This window comes from Porites lutea, chromosome 8 (genome assembly GCF_958299795.1).
Source record: "Porites lutea chromosome 8, jaPorLute2.1, whole genome shotgun sequence".
Taxonomy (NCBI): domain Eukaryota; kingdom Metazoa; phylum Cnidaria; class Anthozoa; order Scleractinia; family Poritidae; genus Porites; species Porites lutea.
The window spans coordinates 15980583-16004945 of record NC_133208.1 but is presented as its reverse complement, the minus strand read 5'-3'; the positions used below and the strand labels follow the sequence as shown (position 1 = coordinate 16004945).

At 39.4% G+C, this 24363-nt stretch overlaps 3 protein-coding genes across 4 annotated transcripts; 2 read left to right on the top strand and 1 right to left on the bottom strand.

The window, feature by feature from the left end:
• Window positions 1–5502: 5502 nt before the first annotated feature.
• LOC140946982 (uncharacterized) lies at window positions 5503–6593 on the top strand. Its single transcript, XM_073396066.1, has one exon. It carries the CDS (start codon window positions 5503–5505, stop codon window positions 6502–6504), a length of 1002 nt encoding a protein of 333 aa, XP_073252167.1. The 3' UTR covers window positions 6505–6593.
• Window positions 6594–11434: 4841 nt separating this feature from the next.
• Window positions 11435–12848, top strand: LOC140946701 (uncharacterized). Its single transcript, XM_073395806.1, has one exon. It carries the CDS (start codon window positions 11522–11524, stop codon window positions 12464–12466), a length of 945 nt encoding a protein of 314 aa, XP_073251907.1. The 5' UTR covers window positions 11435–11521; the 3' UTR covers window positions 12467–12848.
• Window positions 12849–14706: 1858 nt separating this feature from the next.
• On the bottom strand, window positions 14707–22954 carry LOC140945880 (core histone macro-H2A.1-like). Of its 2 annotated transcripts, none has more exons than XM_073394939.1 (7): window positions 22600–22954; window positions 20951–21187; window positions 20500–20586; window positions 19170–19260; window positions 17993–18082; window positions 17422–17599; window positions 14707–16227 (listed from the first exon to the last, which is right to left on the bottom strand). In XM_073394939.1, exons 1-7 carry the CDS (start codon window positions 22882–22884, stop codon window positions 16065–16067), a joined length of 1131 nt encoding a protein of 376 aa, XP_073251040.1. In that variant the 5' UTR covers window positions 22885–22954; the 3' UTR covers window positions 14707–16064. The 2 variants fall into 2 exon arrangements, with proteins under 2 accessions (XP_073251040.1, XP_073251039.1); XM_073394938.1 differs by having other exon boundaries at window positions 14707–16230; window positions 22600–22953.
• Between the last annotated feature and the right edge of the window lie 1409 nt (window positions 22955–24363).

Below are 24363 nucleotides of genomic sequence, written 5' to 3'. Positions count from 1 at the left end.
TTTGCTTCTTAGACGCTCTTGGGTTTTTCACTACTTACCATTGAAACTTTATTCAGAGAAAAACAGTGAGTCCTTGAAACGAACTGAAGGGCACTAGCAGAAATTACTTGTTAACGAGAGATAAATTTCCTTCTAATGTCAGATGATTTCAAGAGGTTCCAAACCCATTTCCCAGCGGGTTTTTGAGAAAACAAACGAGGCAAAATAAACCGGACAATATTACACCGATCAGTTAATAACATGAAAAAAAAAATCCCTGCTTTCCCCTTTCGGCATAAATCAGTTTTGGACATTTTCTCTCGCAGCGGGGTCAAAGTGATCAACAATATCTAGCGGTGCAGGAAAAAAATAACGCGTAAATATAATAATCTGTTACTTCACTTTATATGTAATTTTGCCCGCTCACCAGTAAGCATTTGGTTCGGTCTCAAATTTGCTGCCCCCGATAAATCAAACTTTGCGAAGTTTTACGGTTAATTACTTACCTGTGGGGTGTTAGCAGATTAGTAAATTAGTCGTTTTGTGATCAAGCATATTCGGACAGAAAAAAAGTACGAAACTTACCGGCAATACTTCCAATGAAGAAATTTCGACTTGAATTTTTTTTTTGCGAAAGCGGATTTCAAGTGCCTTGTTTAAGATGCGTACTCTTTGGCTGGAAACTGTGAAATGGCGAGTTTTAAAAGTGCTTGATTATCAATTCCGCGCATTGGTTAAACTTTCACAATGCTGGGAATTTTGCCGGGAACACCATATGTGCCCGCGATTCACCTGTTCCGAGTCTAAACAGTGAACAATCGAGGGGTTGTCACAGGTCACGTGACGCGCTGAAGTATCGAAAAATGACAGATTTCATATTTACTGAGATGTTGGTCAAGATAAATAATGATACAAGCTACATATTGGCCTTTAATAAGCTCATCTTGGCTCTGAAGGTGTTTGCAAAAGGCAAGAGATATCCCGCTCTCGGGGAAGAGTGAAAAATGTTTGTGTCTTGAAAACTGTCGAGCGTTGAACGCGAAGCGAGGGTGCCGGCCGCAGTGAAAAGGGAAGGAAAAAAAAACAGCGGCTAACATGGAATCGTTAACAAACTTGGAATGGACAAATGGGAAATCAATTATTAGCTGAGAACGGAACAGATGCAAGATTTCACTAATACAAAGGCAGTTATAGTTGGTAATGGGCATTTAATCATGCGCTATTTGCGCGGCAGTTTATTAATTCAAACACGGGTACAAAGCAACACTTGCGAAAAAGGGTCTTTTGCAGGGGTAATTTTGGCCGGTTGTTTCACGGTCTAAAATAACCATAACAACACAAGGCGAAGCGTTATGAAAACATATCCGCAAGAAAATTCAATGCGGAACGCGCGCAGTACGGTTGAAAGGAAAGATATGTTTATGCAAGATTTAGACATGCTATATGAGTAGGACTTGTGGCCGATTAATTGTGAATCTTTAGAGATAGCGCGCTCGGTGGCAAATCAAAATCTTAAAGATAACGTCAGAGTTCTAAAAGGGTATTTTGTTATTGTTTCGCTACACAGACAAAATCTGAGTATCCTTTTTAATGATTCATTACACCCAGGGAAGGAAATAAATCGTACGCTTGCTTTGCGAGCAATTGAGTTAATGCTTATGTGTGAGTTATATTTCGCCTCTGCAGTTTCTGAAATCCCTTTTGATCCTCAACGAGAAAAGCGTTCAAACGGTTTCATGTCGCTAGGATATGGACGGTTTTTACGGCGGATTATTTCTTGCCTTGTAAAAGAAAATTAATCACGAATGCAGATAAGAGGGCCACAATGATAACATTGTGAGGCCAGTAAGACACGGTTTCCGTAACGGGTTATGAATTGAATAAATGATTTTGATATCGTCAAGATTTAAGATTATCTTTCATGGTCAGTTGTTTGGATATTCATGTTTCGTTTTTTAACACAGAAGGAAATGTTCCAAAACCAGCTTGTCTTTCTCACCGCCGTAGTTTGCGCTTCTCAAACAATTTGAATAATTTTGTAATCCAGTTTTCTCTTTATTTGCTTACCGCGCTGAAAGGTTTAGACCAGTTTGCACTGACTAAAACGTGTAGCTTCAAAGTTTACAGTTTGAATCCAAGGCGCGGGCGACAGTATTGCTTTGAGGCCAGTAACAAAAAGACAAAATCAGTTCGTTTTGCAATCGGCGAATGTTTTTGAAACATCCGGCATTTGCGAAATCCGTGCATCCGAAACGAAACAAATGCACGTAAAATTCATGCACATATTTAAATATAATTTTGTCTAGCTCAATTACCTTGACATCAAAGGGTTTTGGTAAAACAATTATTGCGATGTTATGAAAAAAAAAACATCACAGTTTTCCAACTGGTCGTGTGAAGATTTTTGAAGAAAAAAAACAGCAACAGCAACAAGGAAGTACTCGTCATTGCATTTTCATTAGTTATCTGAAATTTTTGTCTCAAGTAAAAAAAAGTCTGAATTCGTTTTCGTGTTTTTCATACAAAAACAGACGCTTTATTTTTAACGTCAAACCTATAAGACGATAACAGTTTTAGGGATTTTACTCACCGGCTAATTAACATAATGTTAACAAAATATACTGCTTTTTTAACCAGAAAACTAAACTTTTCCACAAAACACACAACTGCAGTATTTGTCACAGTGAGCATAAAATGTTGAGTGGTCTTGGCCGATTCGTTCGGGGACCCACCAATCCATTTAGCCGAAGCAAATAGTAGTGGCTTGTTTTTGGGGTGAGAGTATTGTTTTAAGACACTTATACGAAAACTCCGTTTTGCATATAAGCGAAACATTGTTTCAATCAACAATTAACACCTCTATAGCCCTGTTGCTCAAGGTAGCTTTTAAAAGGATTGGCTTTGCCCGACCGCACTTTAAAATTCATCGGAAATAAAAAGGCAAAGCTCCGGTTTTATTACACTTCTTTCCCGCGCAAGATGGATTATTTATAAATAAATTCATCGTTATGCTTGATACTCCTACTTAAGCTAATAAATGTTTATGAGGTGACTTTCTGAGCTTTCGTTTCTTCCGAGTGTCGAGTTTCATAATTAAAAGTACGCTACAGATAAAAAAGTGAAACTTTAAAGTGTTTTTAGCGTGAACAAAGGTAAAGATAAGTTTGACTCCGCTTTTCTTTTAGTCATAGATGTAATTTTAAAATGTAAGTAGTTTTTCAACTTTAAAAGCTTCCTACCCACCCTTCTCATCGCAGAAAAAAGTATGTTTTAATGCAACACATAGCATGTATAACTTTATAAAACCCCAAAGGAGCAAGCCCATTGGACTTCTGTAACGGTTAGGTTGGAATAGTTTTAACTGAAAAGCGATTTTACTAGCGCCCTATTTCTAGCTGATTTTTTGTGCAATAAGTTTAATCGCACAAGACAAGAACTGACGGGAATTATTTTGTAATCATGACTTCTAGCACAGACAAAGTAAGGAACATCAAACGATCAGACCATTGTCTGCCGTTAAGGTGGAGTTTAAGTCTATTACGAAATTTTTCGGTGAGGTTGCCAAGTTACCGGATTTAAATCAAAACATTTATTTTACAACTTTTTGCCCAAACTCTAAAACGTGACGAAAATTTTCCTAAAACAAAAACTCTTGTTTTGATAAGTCGAAAATATTTATTTCAAATTAGACTCATGATAAGTCAAGGGTATCGCGCGATTTGATCAAGTTTTCGATCAAGCATTTCATGTGGCCCGACACGCATTTCGCTTGCACTAACGGCATCTTGGCACTTTCAAAGTTGATTTGGGAGGTTTGTCCGTGCGTTTTTCCTATTTACTTAATGTATACTGGACTGTTCATATAACTGGACAAACTGCTCACTTAAATTGAATTGCGCAATGACAGAACATTTGTGACCCATCCCGGGGGGATGGGGTGGGGGGCGAGGGGACGAGAGACGTGCTCACTGCGGTGATATGTTTTAAACACACTTGACACATTCAGCCACATGGTACAGCCACAACGAGCAACCGAACAGATTTCTAATAAATATTTAAACAAAAAAGTAGGGAAGCAAGCTCGCGAGCGCACACTTCATTACGAAATGAGAATCTAACCATAAGGTAATAAATGGCATTTTTAAAGGTTTTTCTCACAATGTCTGTAACCCAGATTTTCGTCATTGGCGTTCTTTGGCAACCGCTCAGAATTAGACTTCAAATAACATGTTAGGCTTAAGGTTCTACTGGACTTAATAAGTTTTAATAACTTTGAGAAGTTCTTTCAAGTTCTCCGACTTATGGCTATTGAAAAAAAAGCTCTTAAGCTGCAGTGATTTCATTTGGTACTACTGATTATGCTGCATCATACAGACTTTTATTGGGTTTTACACGGGTTTTCACGATGTAATAAAATATTCTAACATTATTTTGAATCTGTGGATGAAATCCTATGGTGGTACCATTCAAATGAAACCGGCTCTTCGGCAGTACTTTCACGTGCTACTATTTATTTAGCAGGTAGTTCTAACTCAGTTGGATCTTTGGATAAAGCCGCAGAGTTACCATTCGAGTAAAAGTCCTTCAGCATTGCTTTGATGTGGCACAGTTGTTAGTTACTGTTGCGAAAAAGAATTGTGAGATTTCTTTCCTTTTGTTAAAGATGTTTTGAGCCGACTGGAAAGCCCTGAGATTTACTCACTTGATATAAAGTAAAACAGTGAAAGGGCGAAAAATCGCACGCTTTCGCATCGTTCATAAAATATTACAAGCTAGCAGTAATTTCGATGCATTTGTGTTTCGAAACAGGTGCGCAAACAGAAGTTGACTACAAAGTAATTATAGTGCTAATTTTAAGCAAGAAACGTTTTAAGAAACCTATTTCTTCTTATATCAATTATTATCGTGGGAGTTTTCAAAGAAAGTTTCGAACATTTTTAATTGAAAAAGATATATTTGTAAGAAAGCGCGAGTTTTGTCACGTTTTTTGAAAGTATTTTAACCACGATAACTCATTAACCTTTTACAACATCTTAATTAATTTGCATTACTGATCAGAATATACATTGAAGAGAAAGACTTAGATTTCCAGTTTAGGTTTTGGCTTGCTCCTGTTGGTTGTTTATTGAAAAAGAAAAAGGTTAAAATCGATCCTAAAAGACTAGCAATTTTATAGAGCCATTTAAGTACGAGGAGAAACATAACATAACCAATTCAAAAGCTTCGCATTCTACATTGTCTATTGCTCCACGCGCGCCCTCAATATTTTTACAACCAATCAAATGACGACTTGTTTGTTTTACAATGAAAGAAGATGAAACCAACACAAAACGGGCGATTTCATTGACCAACTCACTAGAATAAATGTCCTATCACAGACAATTTTTCCTCTGTTTTGGCAACCGAATCTTAATTATTTACTGACCGTGCAATAAAATGAACGAAGAATATTTATCGATGAAAAGTTTGAACGAAATTTCTCAGTAAACAGCGATAATTTTTGTCGGGGAAAAGAAGACTGCTATGTGTACAATTCGATCGACTTCAGTTTTCTTCGTGGACTGGGAGACAACTAGCAAGGATTTCTTAAAGGGTATACGGTTTTCGTCGACACAGAGAGAGATAAAAGTTCACATCTTTTACAATAAGAATACCACGAAACGAGAACTGCCCGAAGATTGTGAATGGATTGTGAAACATCCTTCTTTGACATGTTCGCCTGACGCCTCGTGGACGGCTCTTTTGACATATATTTTGCATTTCTACACACATATCTCGTGCAACTGTTCAAACAAACCCTGCAAACTTTGGTCAAAGCCTCACATCCACAATAAGTACAAGGCAAACGTCGTTTGCGGGGATGAAACTAGATATGAAGAGCTAGAGGCCATCTTGAAATTCAATAAAATTCCAGTTAAGATCATTAACGTTGGCGAAAAAACGTTACTGGACTTATTCCAGTATTCTTGTACGCAATGCAAAGTTATTTTCAAATCGAAGAAAGAGGCTGAATTTCATGACCACAGCAAGCATAATTATTTGTGCACCAATTCGAAGTGCGAAAAAAGTAAGCGAGAGAACGGGTTCTTCGCAAAGAGAGAATTAGAGGATCACTTGGTGGGCCAGAAACGCTGCGAATTTTGCCCCGAGAAAATCTTCTGTTCATCCAGGAAGCTCGAAGAACATATGGATAAAGCGCACAAGCGATGTGATTGCAGCTGCGAACGGTACTACGAGACTAAAGACGATTATTTTGAACATTTCTACAGTAATTTACCGCTTCCCTGCCTAGAAGATCCAAGCTGTTCCGATCGATTTCCTAACATCGAAAACCAAGCTTTTCATCATAAAACAGTCCATGGGGCGACCTACCCATATTACTGTATGGCATGCTACAAAAAGAGATATTTGACCTGCGTTAAAACCGCCGAAGAACTCCTGAACCACGTGGAGGAGGAAAAGCATGGAGATGAAGAGTTTTCTTTTGCGCAAATACCGCTTCACATCACATTAAATGGAGAGTAAAAATAAAATCTTGTTTATAAACAAAAACAAGAATCATCATTCTGTTCATCTAACATCCTAAATAAACTCTTTTGGGAGAAATTGGACAGTTAAACAGCTCGCGAAAGGAGATCGATAAGTAATTGTCATGAAATGTTTTCGGATCGTTAGCCGTGGGCCCGTGGCGTACTACACGGTGGCGGATTGATCGCTCCAGTTTCGCTTTTCCTCGCTTTTAAAATTAAAATATTCTCGATTGATTACCCTGGACGCTTCGTGATTGGCTACAGAAAATTTGGCGCCACTTTATAATCCATTCAGAAGATTAAACGATAAAATCCAAAACCAATAAGTTTATTTGATTACTGTATATTAGATTAAAAGCAAACTCTTCGTCCCACGCAGGAGCCGATTGCTTATAAAAGTAATCTGCTCCTGTTCCACGTAAGGTCAGAGCTGCATTTCAGAACCCGGGTAATTTTTTCTTGTGGAATAATCAGGAATCGTTGGCTTTGGAATCAGGAATCCAGCTCAAGGAATTCGGAATCCTCCTAACGATTGGAATCCGGAATCTACACCGTGAAATCCAGAATCCAAGAGGCGAAAACCCTCGAGAGCAAGCAAGGGTTTCGACTTAGTTCGCGTGTTTCCTTCACCCGTCCGCGCTCTGCTCATACATGCGCTTCTTGTTTCGCGAGCTACAGTACGCGGGACAGTACGCAACAATACTACGTCGATTCGCGGGTTCTAGCCAATCACCCGGTGGAAACAAAGACGTTGCGAATCTCCATACCTCATTTGAAGCCTTAAGCAATTTCCGCAAATTAGTTCTTGGTATAACACGGAACACCAACAGTAGATTTTCACAATTCGAACTCTCTCTAGTAAACTTTACTATGCTATACAGTGAAATCTATATACTAAGCGGACACCCTTTACTCAAACGTTTCTTCCCATGATATATTAAGTAAAACGAAAACCTGTATTCTGAGCGGACACCTCCATTACCCCCAATAGTGACCACAATCAATTTTCTCCTAACAAAATCAATATAAAATCAAGAGAAAAAGTTTATGAGAAATCCTGAAATGATCACCAAAGGGAACAAAATGCTTTTATTTTTTTAAAAAATTCCCTCAAATGATTTTTTAGGAATTGAATGGAGATCAGTTTGGAGAATTTTTTTTTTTTTGACGCGTAGAAAAAAGAAAGTAGAATCAAAACTTGAAGGTCAGCTGTGCTGCATGATGCCTTCATGTATTGCTTTTTATCCCGGAATATTAACTAAAACATGATTATGGTTCGCTTACAGCTTGAACGGATTGTTGTCTTTTTCTAGGTCTCGAAGGGTCAACCTTTTAGTTACACATCTGAGAAAATACCCTTCTAAAGAATAGCGTAGCCACTTGTGGGAAAAAAAACTGAGAAAAATTAACATGAAACTAACTGCCTGAAATTTTTAAAGTTGCTGCTCCAAAGTAAAAGGAAAGGATTTACCATTCAAATGTACGAGTAATTATACTTAATGAAATTTTTCTCTCACTGTTCTCCCCAAGAAAAAAACTTGAAAAATAAAATATACAAAGAAAACAAAAGAGCAAGGCTGTTTGCAAAATTCTTGTATTGAGACCTAAGCGTTATTTTAACTTTACTGACATGTAATATTGTGTCAGATTCTAATGAGTGACCCCGTTTTCTGGCGGTGAACACTTTTTTTAATTTTAATCAAACTAAAGACAAAAAAATAATAATAATAATAATAATAAGGCCATGCATCCCCCTTTTTTTTTCGTTTACCGTCAAATGCGTTTCCTGACATTGGGTCGGTCTGTCAGATTGAAAAAAAAAACCCTAAAAAAAAATCACAAGAAGTCTCGGAATAGCAGGCCCTGGTACCCCAGGACGACGTCAAAAGTTAACAGTAACATATTTGGATGAACAAAATGCACAACATACTGTAAAAAATGTTCCTGTTTTTGTTCCTGTTTTTCTCTATCCTGTTACTATGCTCAATTTTCAGATGAAGAGGATTATTTCAAGTGAAAAACGGTTGAACTCCGTCTTTGAGCTTTTTGTTTTGAAAATGCCAAAAATTTGGGTCGGTCGGACGACAGTAAACTGAGGAAAAAAAGGGGATGGCCTAATGTGCAATTCAAACGTATAAAACCATTATTGTCAAACCTGGAGTTTAATATCGTCCATGATAAGTTAATTTCTAAAAGAGCATTTTTCTCAGTACCAACAATACCTACGCTTCTTTTTAGAAAAGGTGCAAACATCGATTTGTTTGATCATGAACAGAGGAAATTTAAATATTTAGAAATGAATTTGTGTAGCGTGGCGCCTACAGTATTTGTTTGTTTTTGTATCGTGATAATTTGTTTATTTTTATAAAAATTGTTTGGTCGTCAGCTGGGTTGGTTCTCAGGCGTTTTAAGGCCGTTTTAGCAAAAATTCCACAAATCGAGATATAATCATGGAATCACGAGTTTAATTTTTCATCTTACTCTTTCACTACACGCACGATTAATTTAAATAAGATTACGACTAAACTTGCCCGCCTCGGCAGAAAACTTTTTCCTCTTCGATGTCTCTTAGCGAAAATGAGTTCCTCTTACATTGTTTGACAGTCCTGTTGAGTTTGTAAAGGTGAACAAATGAACCGTAATGAACTTTGCCCGATTACCGTGTTTACTCTTGAATGGGCACCGCCCACGAATGAGTGACGCACCGTACTCTCCGATCCCAAACATAATGCCGCGTCTATCGATTTTTTGTGCTGTTATTATTTTCAATGCTTTGACTGGTAAGAAGGAAGACCAGAAGCTTGTTTGCCTTTTTAAACAAAACAAAAGAAAAGAAAGGATGTAGAAACGTGTTATTGTGTACCTTAGTAGGCTACATTAAGAATAACTGTAGACTAAAAAAACCTGTTAACACGGGTCCCGACAAATGTTTGAACGGACAAATTTTTACCTGTGCAACCAGTTTCAACGGAACCGTGCAAATTCTCTTAGAGGTTACAGTACTGTTTGCAGGGTCCCGTGTAAACGAAAGGCGGTTCCGTGAAAGCTTTTTCCCGCTCAAAAATTTGCCCGGACCTCCGTAAACGGTATCTTATTATAAGCGAGTAAATGCGATAAGTACACTTAATGGCTTGCGTTCCCTCGTAGGTTAGATCATCTTTACTGAGGCGACTTTGTTTCCCAAATCGAGCAGAACTCTGGACACCAAAGGAATGTTTTGATGTTGGTCTGGACTGATTACTTCATACTGGGGAAAAATTTTTGTTTTTCAAGAAACTGAAGCAGTAAATAAGCCATACGCACAACGTGGAAAAGTGGCTCTGATCATTTTGATTAAAAGCCTTGCATGTTATGGTGGCCCCACGTAAGGGAATCCAAGACAGTCTTGGATTGGATTCCACTCCGTGGATTCCAGATTCCAGGTACTGGCTTCCGGATTCTCTGTCAGTGGAACTTGGATACCGGATTCCAATCGTTAGTGGGATTCCGGATTCCTTCAGCTGTATTCCGGATTCCACAGCCCAGGACTCCAAATTCCACCCTCAAAAATTTCCTAGATTCCAGAATCCGGATTCCCTTTCATGGGGGGCTTATGGAATAGAAAAACTGCAACGGCTTAAGCTTCTAAGGAGATCTTTTGAAAGCCAAATAGATGATTGTTTTAAGACTTTTCATGCTCAACGCAGGCCAATTTAAGATAACTTTAATTTGTACAATTTTGGTATAAACGACAAATGAAAATGAAATGAGGTAACTAAAGTTAACTTTGATGTCTTAGACTGAAGACTGTTTCATTACTTATGTCAAAAAGGCTGGCTTGACCACCTTTCACGTTATTGAAATCTAATCACAATTCAAATGCACCCCGTTTTTTGCAATAACTTCGCATTCCTTTGTTCTTTTAGTGGGGAATATCAGATCACACCGTGACCCCCACACTTTGGTGAAGAGTGAGGAACAGGTTTTTGGACCGTTTATAGCGGAAGTGAATAAGTAGGAGCGAGGACTGAAACCCACTGAGACGAACGTAATCAAATATTTAGGAGTGAGGACTGGGTGTTGATGTGTGTGGACGACTTATTCCTGAAGATGCCAATCTGGCCACGGCAATGAGAACGTCAGAAGAGCAATATTTTTAGATGATTAGCAAAACAACAGCTTTGCACGTACCGCACTACTGGCGACGTGCAGTTGTCTAATTTCACGTTTATCGAGAACTTAAACAAATGACGATCAACTTTTTTTTTCTCTTTGAACTTCGATACTTTTCTAAGGAATTTAACTCCAGTGGAATTCGAACTGGCTTCTCCTATCGCGTGCAGCTCTCGCGTGGATTATCGCGACTCCCCCTTATGGAGAGCTTGCTCGCAGGCCAAAGTTTCAAAGAACCAGAGGACACTCGAACCGTTGTCCTTTGGCAGTGGCGGATCTAGACCTTCAGATGGGGGGGGGGGGGGGGCGGTCATCCGGACCCTAAGTTAACAGGGGGGGCACGGTATCAAAAAAAGAATTTTTCGGCCTCTCAGGCCTCAGTTTGGTCTAAAAATAAGGAGGCGGGGGACCCGGGCCCCCTGGGCCCCTCCCCTGGGTCCGCCACTGTTTGGGTCCACTTCTTTCCTATCCACCCTCAGTCAGACGCCTTCTAACATTTTCATACTGTTTTGCTTTATAGTAACTCTTAGCGAGACCAGCCCATAAGTGGATTTCCCTTGATACAGAAGTTTGACAAAATCTTCCTGAAACTGATCGCTTAACTATGATTTTGGGCATTCAATCATTCGTAAACATCCCGGTCATATTTTTGTTGGGTGGTCGCCTTGACGCTAGAGCTATGCCTTAATCAAATATCCTATTGTGCTTGATACAGAAGACAAACATATACGTGGTGCATTTTAATTAAATGCAATACAAATCGACCCAGTTCATTAACACTTAGCTAATATTACAAACCAAGTTCAAAGCCGGCCGTCAACTGATTTACACCAAAGAGGAATCGAAACACGCCACACAAAATGCATGCTAAATATTTCCTGATAGACTGGGAAACAAACGGAGAGCTCTATTTAGAAGATATTTCAATATCTTCTCAAGCAAAGTTTTACCTTCATTTCTACGTGTTTTACCGAAGCAAGGAGATACCGGCAAAACTGTTACCTCAGTTCAGATTTCTTCATGTGCCAAGGAATTCTACTGTAATGTCTTTTTGTGGAGTAGACTGGGAAGCTCTGTCAACTATTCTTATAGCTAGGAATCCCCGTGTTCTTATTCAAGAGAAAAGAGATATCATTTTCGTGTCCTCGGAACCGGAGCAAGTTTTTGCAGGGTTGATCGAAATATTAAAGGAAGAAAAAGTGATTTACAAAACCGCGGTAGCAAAAGAATCAGCTATAATGGACGAATTCAAATTCAAATGCGTAAACTGCAGGATGATTTTTCGAAATAAGAAGGAGCTGAAACAACACGACGATAGATTCTGTGGGTACTTTGAAGGTTGCCTGACAGGCAAGCATAAACGCAAAATAGGATTCTCAAACGAAGGGTCTGAATTTGAAGAAAAGATCTCGGAGGCTGATAAGTGCAATCCATGTACATCGAACTGCGTTCTCACTTATTGCCCTCATAGAAGCAGAAAGGAAGACATGAAAACAGTGCACAAAACAACTTATGTCGGCAAAACTCATCCCTGTTGGAGCAAACATGACACAAACGAGTTTAGTGCACATTTTTTCTATGGATACGATGCGTTGCCATGTTTGGCAGTGACAGGGTGCCCGCGCACATTCCGGACGCTTCAAGAACAGGCACATCATCACGTGACCGAACATGGCTGTCAGAAACCTTATTTCTGCATTGTGTGTTATAAGTTGTTGAAAGTGAAATGCTTCGAGAGCGAAACTGAGTTGTTGTATCATGGCAAGCTTGAAGGCCACTGTGAACCAGAGTTTTCTTTTGCATAACTTGCTAGCGTGTCCATTTTCAAAAGCGCCCAAACGAGAACAGTGTGCAAAAGAACAAGTTTCCGCGAGCATTGCACGAAGGCTACTTACACCCCAGCTTTTCCACAGATAAAGTACACCTTTTACCGCCCTTACTTCATGGAAAATATTGTATTTTTTTCTCATAACCCTTCCCAAGAGATAAGTGGACCAAAATTTAGCTCTTTATTGACTCATCTATCGACCTCCATCTGCAGACTCGCCAACCCCCAAAAGGCCAAAGATTGAGCCGGCTATCTATCGATATCTAACTTGGAAACGAACACCACAGCTCCAAAACTTTTTTGCAGTTTGACGTTTCGAGAAAGCGTGAGAAATCAGCTGCCAACTCGTGAGAGCGTGACATAGGTCGTGAAATCGCGCGACTCAAACGTCGTACGACTTGGCAAGTCTGCATCTGTCTCTGAATAACTTTTTCACCGGCAGATTCATAGCTGGATCTTTAAAGGGGCTATGCCGAGCTATTTGCTATCTATTTAGAAAGTTTACACTTGTCTTCGCATCAATTGAATTTAAAAAGTAAATTTGTTCTGTTCTTGGTTTTCGCTTTTTCAACACAATATTTAGGCACTGAAACTGTTTCCTTTTGTCTTTTGCGACGGATGAACATAGATTGAAACTTGAAAGAGTTGGGCCAACTTGTTCAAGTCTACTATGCCTGCAAAAATAACCATAAAACTATTAGGCCAGTTATTTAAACGGTGTCTAGCCACTGTTTAGCAAAACCGCGTTCTAAGCCATTTTCAGTTCGCCCAATACTTTTATCGCGAAAAGTTTCATGAAAGCATAAGGCGTAGACTGGAAAAGCACTTATTTTCCTAAAATTACTCACTGAGGAAGATATCTGAAGGTCCAAAGATTTGCTAAACCGCGGCCCGAGTTAGATTTCGTTTAAATAACCGACCTATTACGTTTAGCGCTTCCAGATGAAATTTGTTTGGTAAACCGCATCTTCTTCACTATCTACTAGAGAATTTTGAATATGTATAAAGGCCCCCCGCATGCAAAGCCTCTTTCTGTCTTCTTCTTGAGTGAGGAGGAGAAAAGGAGTCTCTGCCTGAATCGCGTCAAACCTTTGAAGTTGCCGCAACCCCGAACTTCTGTTCAAGTCAATCTTGTTCTCTCGAGAGAGACAATTTCTTTTTTCGAGCGCAAGCATCCGTTTATTGATAAACTGACGTTCATAACCGAGCCCGCTGTAGCAAGAACACCGCTATTTAAGGCCTGGGTTTCAAACTAATCCTGGCAACATTCCGCCCATGCTCAACAGAGCTCTTACTCGATTCATGCGGAGTGTTTCTCGAGTACGCGAAAATCAAGCAAGCGAAAGAAATGCCCTGATGACAGGGTGGGGTAAAGGAACAAAGTAATGACTACAGCACAGTTTTAACCAAAAATAGGGAAGTTTAAGCAATGATGTCGTCAGCCGGAAGTGGACTTTTTGTACCTTTCGACCGTAATTGGGAACAAATTCATGGGCAGATCGTCTCTATTTAACAATTATTCCTCGAGCCCGAATGGGCTCTGAGTCAATAGCTATTGACTCAGAGGCAATGAGGGCAAAAGGAATAATTGTTTTGGTAAAATACAACTTGTTGATCAAAAATATCGGGACAGCAAAACTAGCAAAACGCAATTAAGCCGCCATTGTTTTGGTTTTCAAAGCCGGCTCTTTTCGCTACCGGTGGGTTATAACATATAGCCTAGTAGTAGCTCAACCAATCACAACGCAGCATTGATAATAGACCACTAGTTGGATTTTACTAAAAGAGTAAAGACACTTAGCAATCCAAATTTGATAGCGTCAAGGCATATTAAAAGAGATAAAAAGCTCACTTCCGGTTGACGTGCGTCGTTAAAAACGTAGCTGCTTAAACTCCCTAATTATCCTCGTGACAAAGCCCCTTTACGCCCCAATATCCACATACAAATTCTCCAAACTGATCTCTATACATTTCCTTTAAGAATTAGTTAAGAGAATTTGATAAAAGATCAAAGTATTTGCTCTTAGGTGATCATTTTATTAATTCTCATAACCTCATCTCATGATAATGTATGGATATCGTTAGGAGAAAATTGCTGTTGGTCACTATTGGGACTTAACTACTACTGAAAGCCATAAACACGAGAAACAAATGACAAGATGGTGTTCGTGAGTGATATCTAGTTAAGAAAACATACAACAAACATGGAAGGCAGTCTAACGTCGACATCAAGTCCTGATTTTATTTGCTTGGTCCGATGGTGGTCGAACATACCGGTGTCTTTTACTTTAACGTACAATTACTACGACAAAATGTTTGGATTTTTGGAAAAAGCAATAAAAATAACATATTAAAAATATCGAAGGTTTATGGTCATTACAGTACAAGCGTCTTTCTAGAAGATGACGGTAACAAAACTTCAACTAATTTATAGCGAGGGTATCGTTAGTCAACTTTCAATACGAAAACATTCCCTAACGATCATGAAAATAACGCTACCAAAATATTTTCATTTCAAAAATGACTTCTCTTCTGGTCGCGAGGAGTTTTTTTCGTTGTGTTTTGAGCCTTTCGAAACATTTACGTTTAACGATTTTATAAGTTAACATTAGGGGGTGATCATGTTATCAAATCTCATAACCTTTTTCTTGGCTATGTACTGACTTTGTTTGGAGAAAACTGGGACTGAAAGAGTTAACTTGAGAACAAAGCCTAACAACGTAAGCTAAGAAACATGAGAGTGCAGTAAAGGAATGTTCCCGGCTAAACAGGCTTTCCAGCCAACAAAACTTAAATGCAGGCAAAATGAAGACGGCTCTGAAGACCAGCAAGGTGAAACAAAACAGTTAAGCCTGACTTGAGAATTACGTCTTGCTTAATCTTCTGCTTTGGACCCCATACGTTAGTGCAACAAGCCAAAACGAGCTAAAACAAAAAGCGAAACTCTTTACTTCGAGCAAAATCAAGGCGAAAAGATTTCTGCGAAAGAAAAAGCCCCGTTTCAAATATCAAAAATCATACTTGAGAGGAAGAAGAGAGGGAAAAATCGCCTTGCAAGGGGAGATTAGAAACCTTTAGATTCTAAGAGGAGTACGACTACGGTTGCTTTGGCGGGAAAAGACGATAGCCGTCGTCATTCTAGTGCGTCTTTAAAGAAAATGTCGTAGTGACAGAACAAGTTATCAAATGTTAGAAATATTATCACTTTGCGATCGGGAGGGGGTTTAACCGCCTACAATAAAAATAAATGTGTTAACTTTGCTGGTAAAAAAACTGAAGCATTCCGGGGTGTCTACTTTTTTAGAATACGTGAGAAAAACTTTAAGCCAAATCTCGTTTTCGTACTTGTGCTAATCTAAAGGTATTTATTAACTGCATATTCCGATGTATCGACGGTTTTGCTACCTCGGAAAAAAGTGACTACTTGCTGTCTTGGAATGCTATTGTGAGCTAAAACACCGAAAATGAAGCCCATTTGGCCAGGAACATAATAAGTAGGTTCAACCTCAGCACTACAACAGAACGTCTTTACAACAAACAAAAATTTGTACTAAACTAAAAGTGGTCCGAAGCTCTTATGAGTCAAGACGTGCAAGTTCCATAGTATAAGTGCCGATGGATTCCATATCGTACAAAACAAAGTAGATCTGCTTTAGGGACGATGCCATAACAGAAACAAAGTAGTTGGAGATTGCCTTGAGGATGGTCTGGGCTGCTATCTGCTTGGGGAAGTTGTTGCTGCTTTCAAGAGGAAAAGACAAAAAATGAATATTAGAAAAAAATTCAACAATGGACACAGTTGAGACCGAATTCAAGTGACCAATCAAATGAAACCTCCTCAGCAGTACTTTCACATGGTACTATTTATTTCGTACGTTGTTCTAACTTTTGAGTCTATGGATGGAAATCTTATGGTGTAATTATTCAAATGAAACCTCTTCCGCAGTACTTTCACATGGTGCTACTTACTTTACTTACAGAGCCAGAAAACAAAAACAAACAAGCAGCTTGAATTATTTTACTACTACGTGTAAATCCTACTTTTTTAGTTGGAGAAATACTTTTAAAAAGCAGCCGCATTTTGTATTTAAAAACAACACGCGTTGGCATGAAGGTTTCAAATTACCACTTTGTACTTTTTATGTTGTTATGCAAATTCAGGCCAATTTTACCGCGATCGCAAAAAGTATTTTCTGCGACTTTTATTGGCTATTTTTGTGCCTTACTTCTTTAGCTCTGTTTTTGTTATTATGGCTTCGACTTTCTTTCACAATTTATTTTAGAAACGAAAGAAAGCGAGTCTATAAAATTGCATGGCAATCGAAAAGGTTCAGACCGCATATATCGCATGTGAATTTCCACTTTATCCTCGGAGTAAACACGGACTGTCGAAGAATACTTTAATTTTCCAGACTTTCGGCGCGGCTCAAAACTTACAATTCCTATACTTCTAACTGTATCGTGTTTGATCTGAATTATTTCTGTAATTCGTACCAAGTTTGTTCTTTTTTGCAAGTCGGGTTACAAAGATTTTCAAAAAAGTGCCCAGCGTTGAATATTTGTGCCTAAACCGTGCCCAAACTGTGCCCAAACTGTGAAAATGTGCCTTAGCAATATTTAAAACGTGCCTTAACTGTGCCTAAAGTGTGCCTTATCTGTGCCTTTGCATGTTTTTTTCCCGTGCTTTGGCACAAAAACCGTGCCTTTTCTTGAGCGCGAATCGTGCATAAGGCACGGTGTTACGCTCGTGTACACCAGTAGCGTGCGCCAAGCCACAAAGCTATCATTAACCCCAATTTTCCCACTGAAGGGAACACAGAGGGTCAACGAGAAACAAAACAATGTCAGACCAGTTGTGAAGTGAGAACTGCAAAAAGTTGTTTTTATTGAACATGGCATTCAAAAGAAAAGAGCAAGTATAAGCATACTTACGCGCCACTTCCAATTGATGGCATAGCAATTGATTTGATATTTTTCTCATCAGCTAATGTTAATATGTTCTTCACAGCTTTGTCCAGATTTTCAGTAGATTCAGTTTCATCTCCCCAGGTTGGGCTATGAACATGGATGACATACTGAGCTTTCAGATTTCGACCATCGCAGATGGCCGCTGTGAACAATAAGAAGAGAGTGAACAGTTAGAACACTAAGCAATCCAGATCCAATAGATAGCAGAACAGGAGCTCTTTTTTTCCCGTTTTTAAGGGGAGCAAAGACAGTGCCATGGGGTCCCCTTGCTCACTTTGTACCTGCCTTTGCTTGCCCGACAAAATAAGCAAGATCTGTGTTATACAACAGGCATCAACAAAACCTGGAGTGGAATCATGATCAACCCCTGTATTAAAGTCACTAAACTACTGCGGAGGATGCATAATAGCAACCTGGATATTAGGATTGCCGCTCCTCTTGTGGCCTGCAACCAGATTAGGGAAAGAGTTACAGGGGTTGACATGATCGAGGTTTTGTTGATGCTATTCTGCTACTTCACGTATAAAATCATTACCTGATGCTAGTTCTAATGGGCCGTGGGATTCTGACAGTTTCTTCACCTCATCCTTGAACTCTTTACCACCTGCTTTTTCAAGCACTGATCCTGGAAAAGAAGAAAACAAGAGTTGTAAATTTGACCACAGTTGAACCTAAGAGGAAGGATTAGCACAGTTGGTTAGTGCGCGGCCTTCTGTGCAGGAGGTCCCGACTTTGATTTCCTTGATGAGACCACAAATCCTTCTTTCAACTTCTTTGCCTTTCTTTGTAGCTTTAAGTAGCTTTAAAAAACCCATAAAATGAAGTACTGATGTAACGAGAGGTGGGGGCTCAAACGAGCACACCCTTGGCCTCAGGTTTGTTTTTCAGATGACTTAAGTCAACCCTCTCTAAGACAGACATCTTGGGACTGGCACCCACTGTCCATCTTATTAGAGAGATGTCCAGCCCTAGGAGTCTGTCTTATAGAGAGGTGTCCGTAAAGAGAGAGTCGACTGTATTTCCAGCTACGAAAGAAACATGAGGACTCTTCAACTTTTTTTAAACCTTTATTAAGCTGCCACCTTCTATTAATATGCCAGTAATAAAGGTCTCAAAATAATACTGCTCTGCCAATAAAAAATCTTGACCTAAAATCTTTTCATGGAAATTTTTTAAAAATTTGTTGCCAGAATTATCACTTACGAGGTAGGAATTTCCATCTGTCATAGCTGACAGATGGGTTTGGATCAGAATCAGTACAGGCACGTCCAAAATAGCATCCTATGTTTTACTGTTTCCAGTCGACTCGCAATAACTCAAACCCTTGTGAACACAAACCTCGCGCTAACTTGAACCAAAATCAATTTCCCCTTGGATTTCCTTCATACACTTACACTTTTAACAACCATGTATGCTTTGTCTTTGTCGGTACCCATCCCATTTTCTTATTTCTGGTCATTTGCTTTGCTCTCCCAATAACTTGAACTCATGCTAGCTCAAACCTTGTTGATTTCCCTAGACAAAGTTATCAGGAGTCGACTGTATTTTCAAAATTTCACAAAAATGACAGAAAATATTCATTCTTCTCATTCAAATAAAAAAGAAGTCATGATTGTAACAAATTAAAATAAATAGTCTGCAAGAATGTCAAGGAAACCTGTAATGCTACAATTGAGAATAAAGAATACAAGCTCTTGATTTGAAATACATACCTACTTCACCACCAAGATAAAATGTTGCATTGGTTGGGTGCACAATAGCATCTGCTTCTATTGCAGCAATGTCTCCTTGAATAACTGACAACTGAATAATGCAATAATGGGAAATTAAGTCAAGATTGTGGGTAACTTTTGGGATTAAACTTTTACAGACACAATGGGCAGATTTAAGGGTGGGCCGAGGGGGCTGTGGTCACCCCTTTTCCTTTGACCTTTCGAATTGTTTTTATAGAATTCCGTCTTAGAAAAATAAAAAATATCTAGAATAGAGATGTTAAGTGTCCCGGCCACCCCTTTCTGAATTTTCTGGATCTGCCCCTGGACACCCATAATGTACTGTCATAAAAAAAAGGGTTAATTGCTGTTGACCATCAAGTTTTGAAGCATCCTTAAAAATGCCTATTATCTCACAAAAAAAATTTAGTATTCCACTTTGATCATGCACTGGCTACATCAAGTTCAAGCTCAGCTGTAACAGACCTGTGTTACAGGCTACTGCCCTTAATAACAGCTCTAAAAGGGTAATACTCCTCATGCTATCAAGTTGAAGACAAGGACTTTCCACATTTTGATTGTCTAAGACGTCATGCTAACCTTTGTCTCAGACATGATTTAACCGCAATAAGTAACATCTGTGAAGCAATACTAAGATCCTTTAGCTATTAGGGATCTGGGCCCTCAATAGTGTTAGTGACTGGAAGTATGTTTTGACTTTCCTTTCACCCTGATTGGTAAATCGACGATGGCTTTTTTAACAGGCCAATCACTGTACATACTCACATCCTGGTACACAGGTGGGGTCCCAGAACAAGGATTTTGGTGCTGTTGTTTCACAGCCAGACTTTACCAGAGCTTTAGTTTTGTTTGCGGCACAGGCTTAATAAGCAGAGGCTGAGTTGTCACAATTTATGTACAGACCCAGGACACATAGCAAACCTGGTCCTACCATTCTGGACCAGGTGTTTTGAAGCTGGGTTAAGATAACCCCAGGTTACTGCGAAATTTGAACTCATATATGAGAGCTTAAAAACAAATCCAATTTAATTCTCTTTGCCTGCAATTTGATGAAACAATATAGAAAAGTATACAAGAGAGTGCTTTTGATGAAAAGAAAAAGAATACCAGGTGAAAATTTAACACTGCGTTAGCGCTAATAATTATTGGCTTCCAAACAACTGGGCCCTGAAGACTCGTGCACAACCAGGGTCCACCTAGGTGCCACATAATGATCAGCAGCTCACTAAAATCTCATTACTGTATTGTATGATGCCCTGCAACTTGCTTGTCAGTTTGTTTTTAACAGCGATAACAATGATGTCCTTACCTTTTGTCCCAAAAAGAGAGCTTTCTCGGAGAGAACAGAAATGCCAGCTCCTGGTCCAGATTTATCAGCTCCTTTCTTTGCTGCAGGCTGGACAAAAAGAGAAAACATTAATTGAAAGAATTCATTAGTTGGGTGCAAAGGTGGTCTAGTGATGAATGCATATGCCTCCCATCATAGTTCAAATCCTGGTGTTGACACCATATAAGGTTTAACTTTGTTGTTGGTTCTCTCCTTTGCTCCAAGAGGTTCTTCTCTGGGTACTTCAGTTTTCCCCTCACCTCAAAAACCCATACTCACAAATTCCAATTCAACCAGGAATTGGGTAGATAAAGAACGGCCAAGTAGATGTGCTACCTCCATAACAGCTTCATTGAAGAAAGAACTGATTTTTGAGTGTGTGTCAACAATGTCTTGCATCTTTTGAGTCAAATCACATAAGCACTGTACTTACCCCCTTTTTCTTGCCTTTGCCAGAGGCTTGGGATTTTTCTGGTGTCTTTTTAGCTGGGCTGGCTGGCATTTTCTTGCCAGATGTCCCTGCTTTCTGTTTGGGTGCTGTACTCGCTTTAGGCTTCTTTGGTTTTAATTCCTCAGGTGCTACTAGTTTGCCACCTTTTCTTTTCTTCAGAAGTTCTGGATGAATATTAGGCAGAACACCTCCGGACGCAATTGTCACTCCTTTCAGCAACTGAGGGAAAAGGAATGATCATGAAAGTACTGTTAAACCTTTCATTAAACACCCCTATTCTTGGGAAATCTGCCCTGAAAATAACCACAAAATCGGCTGCTTTTTACCGATTGCTTTTTGGCAAATTTGCCCCCAAAATTTCCACGAAATTCCTGCAAAATCGGCCAATTTTTCCACGAATTTGTCCCTAAAAATCCCGCACAATTTGACTTTTTTCCCACGACCTTTCAGAAGCCCTGTTTCAAGCTACGTTTGACTATCAATACAAAATTAAGATAGTTAACCACGGCATTATTTTTTTTGGATGGAGCCACTTGGATACTGAATATTTCAAAGTGGTGGACCCCATTTCTATTAAGTTAGTTCCCAGCATTAAAATAAAGAAAAAAGCAACAACAAACAAGGAAAAACGTTTTCTTAGATCAATGAGTTCAACTGTATTCAGTAGTATAGCGTATTATAAACAACTGGTAATTTTCCTTAATATTTTATTTCCTATTTCTCCTATTGGAAAAATGAGAATTTTTTTTAAAAAAAAATACAAGGTTTTGTTCCCCTACAACAGTTTTTTCTGCACTCTCTTGCTTAACACATTTTTCTCAAGATCACTAAAAGAGAATGCAAGAAATATAACTTGGCACTCATTTCATTTGCTTTTCTGAACTATACATCCCTTACCCAACACTGAGGTGAACATGGCCTCTCCCGGACACAAAGAAGACAATGACATCAAAACGTGAATTTATTACTTGAATAAGAGACAGGGGCAAGACTGATTAACATGCCGGAAAAAAAAAAATAAAACGTGGGAGCTGGGATATAAACAAGGAATCTTGAGGTGATTTTACGGAGGTATCAATGAAAGGAGTGGATTATTTTCAATGATCATAGCATTTTTACAACAAATTCCGTGAACAACAGCCGTTTGACCATGTTCGCATGGTTGATATTTGTTCGAAATCTTGATCAGCAAAATGAAACAAAATCTGCTCCTTTTAATAAGATACGAAAAAGAAACATCAGTAAATCGTATTTATCCACGCCGATCATTCAACAGTAGGTAGTAATTCTTTATTTTGTGGCAAATATGATTGAAATAAGCTTTTATAAATTCAGTGCTAGGCTTTGTGCTTAGGGGTCAAGCAAGCTAACTCTCGTGGGCTAAACGTGGTTACACTAGTTGTATTGTAAACTGTGTTCGAGAATTTAATCCTTGTAAGATATGCCATGGGAGGACATATCACACGAAGCAGACAAGACGAATTCCAAAATAGATTTGCATGTAAATTTCAATTTGACAAAAAAGAACCATCTGCCAAGTTCACTTTGTCTCTTGACCACCATCAAATGATCGCTTCATGGGCGATCATCAAGCAGTAAACTCGTGAATGTAAGAAATCGTTAAAACTTACCTGATGTAATTCCTCGTCGTTGGCCACAGCGAGCAAAATATGTCGAGGGATGATCCTTGTTTTCTTATTATCCCTCGCGGCGTTCCCTGCGAGTTCTAAGATCTCGGCCGTCAAGTACTCCATGACGGCTGCTTGATATACGGGAGCACCCGATGCGATACGATAATGATGAGTTGCTTGCCTTAAATATCGGTGGACTCGGCTGACTGGGAATTGGAGGCCGGCTTTAGCCGAGCGAGAAATAGCTTTCGCCCTTTTCGCAGCCTTTCCACCTCTGGCAGACATGTTTCTTTTATACTGTAATCGCGGGAGACAGCCACACAACTCGCACACAACGAAGGCAAAATTAGCGTGAAGCGTTTGCGTCCGTCAGGGTGCGGATTAACCAATCAACTGACGGAAGCCAACAAAGCGCGCTTCCATATATGGAGTAAAGCGTCACTGTGCTCCAGCTTGGTTTCGCGTGGCGTCTGTTTTCGAACAAAGAAATCAGCTGAAAGGTGTTAGAGGAACAATTCAAAAGATCAGTTAAGCACCGCCTGACCTTACACTCAAAAGTTAAAACCATAGTATGTACTCACCGTGGTCGTTTACAGCCAATACAGCAAAACCACTGGAAACGTAACTGATTCGTCACGCAATCTTGGTGAAGATTGTTGTGTGACGTGCCAAAAATTCCAAAGGATCCCAAAGGGGGTCACCCTGGTCTTAGTCTTGCGCGCAAGGGAACAACGCGCGCGCCAATCCCGCAAACTAAACATTCTGAAACTGTTTTGTGCATATAATTTACGATACTTTTCTTTAAAGTTCATTGAGGCTTGTTTTGTTCCAGGCCACAGCATTCAAGAACAGCTCCTGGAAAGGTGTATTATGGGTAACACAGGAAAAAATAACGGATTCCCATTTTTGGATATTTTAGGGAATTTAAAGAATACCCACAAAAATCCCAAATTTGGAAGAGTGAGACAAGTCCCAATCAGGGAACTTGGTTGGAAATTCCCTGGTTGGGACTTGTCTCACTTTGCCAAATTTGGGATTTTTATGGGTATTCTTTAAATACCCTAAAATATCCAAAAATGGGAATCCGTTATTTTTTCCTGTGTGACATATGCCATGGATGAGGTACAGGGGGGGGGGGGGGGGGAGGAGTCGGGGATGATCAGATCTGGATAATCTATAGCATCATAGACTGAGCCATAAAATCACCTATGTTAGTTTTAGATCAATTTAGGTTTCTGGGAAACTTCCCACCTACCCCTCCCCTAAACCAACATTTTGCCCTAAGTGAGAAGTAAGTGATAATGTTGACTTAAGGGATGGGTGGGTGGTCAGTTTCCAAGAAACCTAAATAGCTTTTGTATCTCACTGGAGCTACACAGCACAACAATATTTTTAGCTGAGTACATGAGGGGGCATCTTGCTGGAAGACTGGACAGAAGTAAATTTAAAAAATTACAGATTTTTTACCAACAAAGCTGGTTATAAACAGGAGATGCTGCCACACGACAACTCCTAAATAACAGTAGAACCTCTGCACAACAGCCGCGTTTGGGGCAGAGGATGGTGGTCGTTGTAGAGAGGTTTAAAACAAGGGTCAATGTATGGACTGTCTGCTAAAAAAGTGGTCATTGTAGGGACGTGGCCATTGTAGAGAGGTGGCCTTTAGTGAAGGTTTGTCAATTGTCTGTACTCAATGTTAACCAAGCATGTGAGATATCTGCATTAAAAAATATATCCATCAACTGCACAGCTGCTTGTCACTGT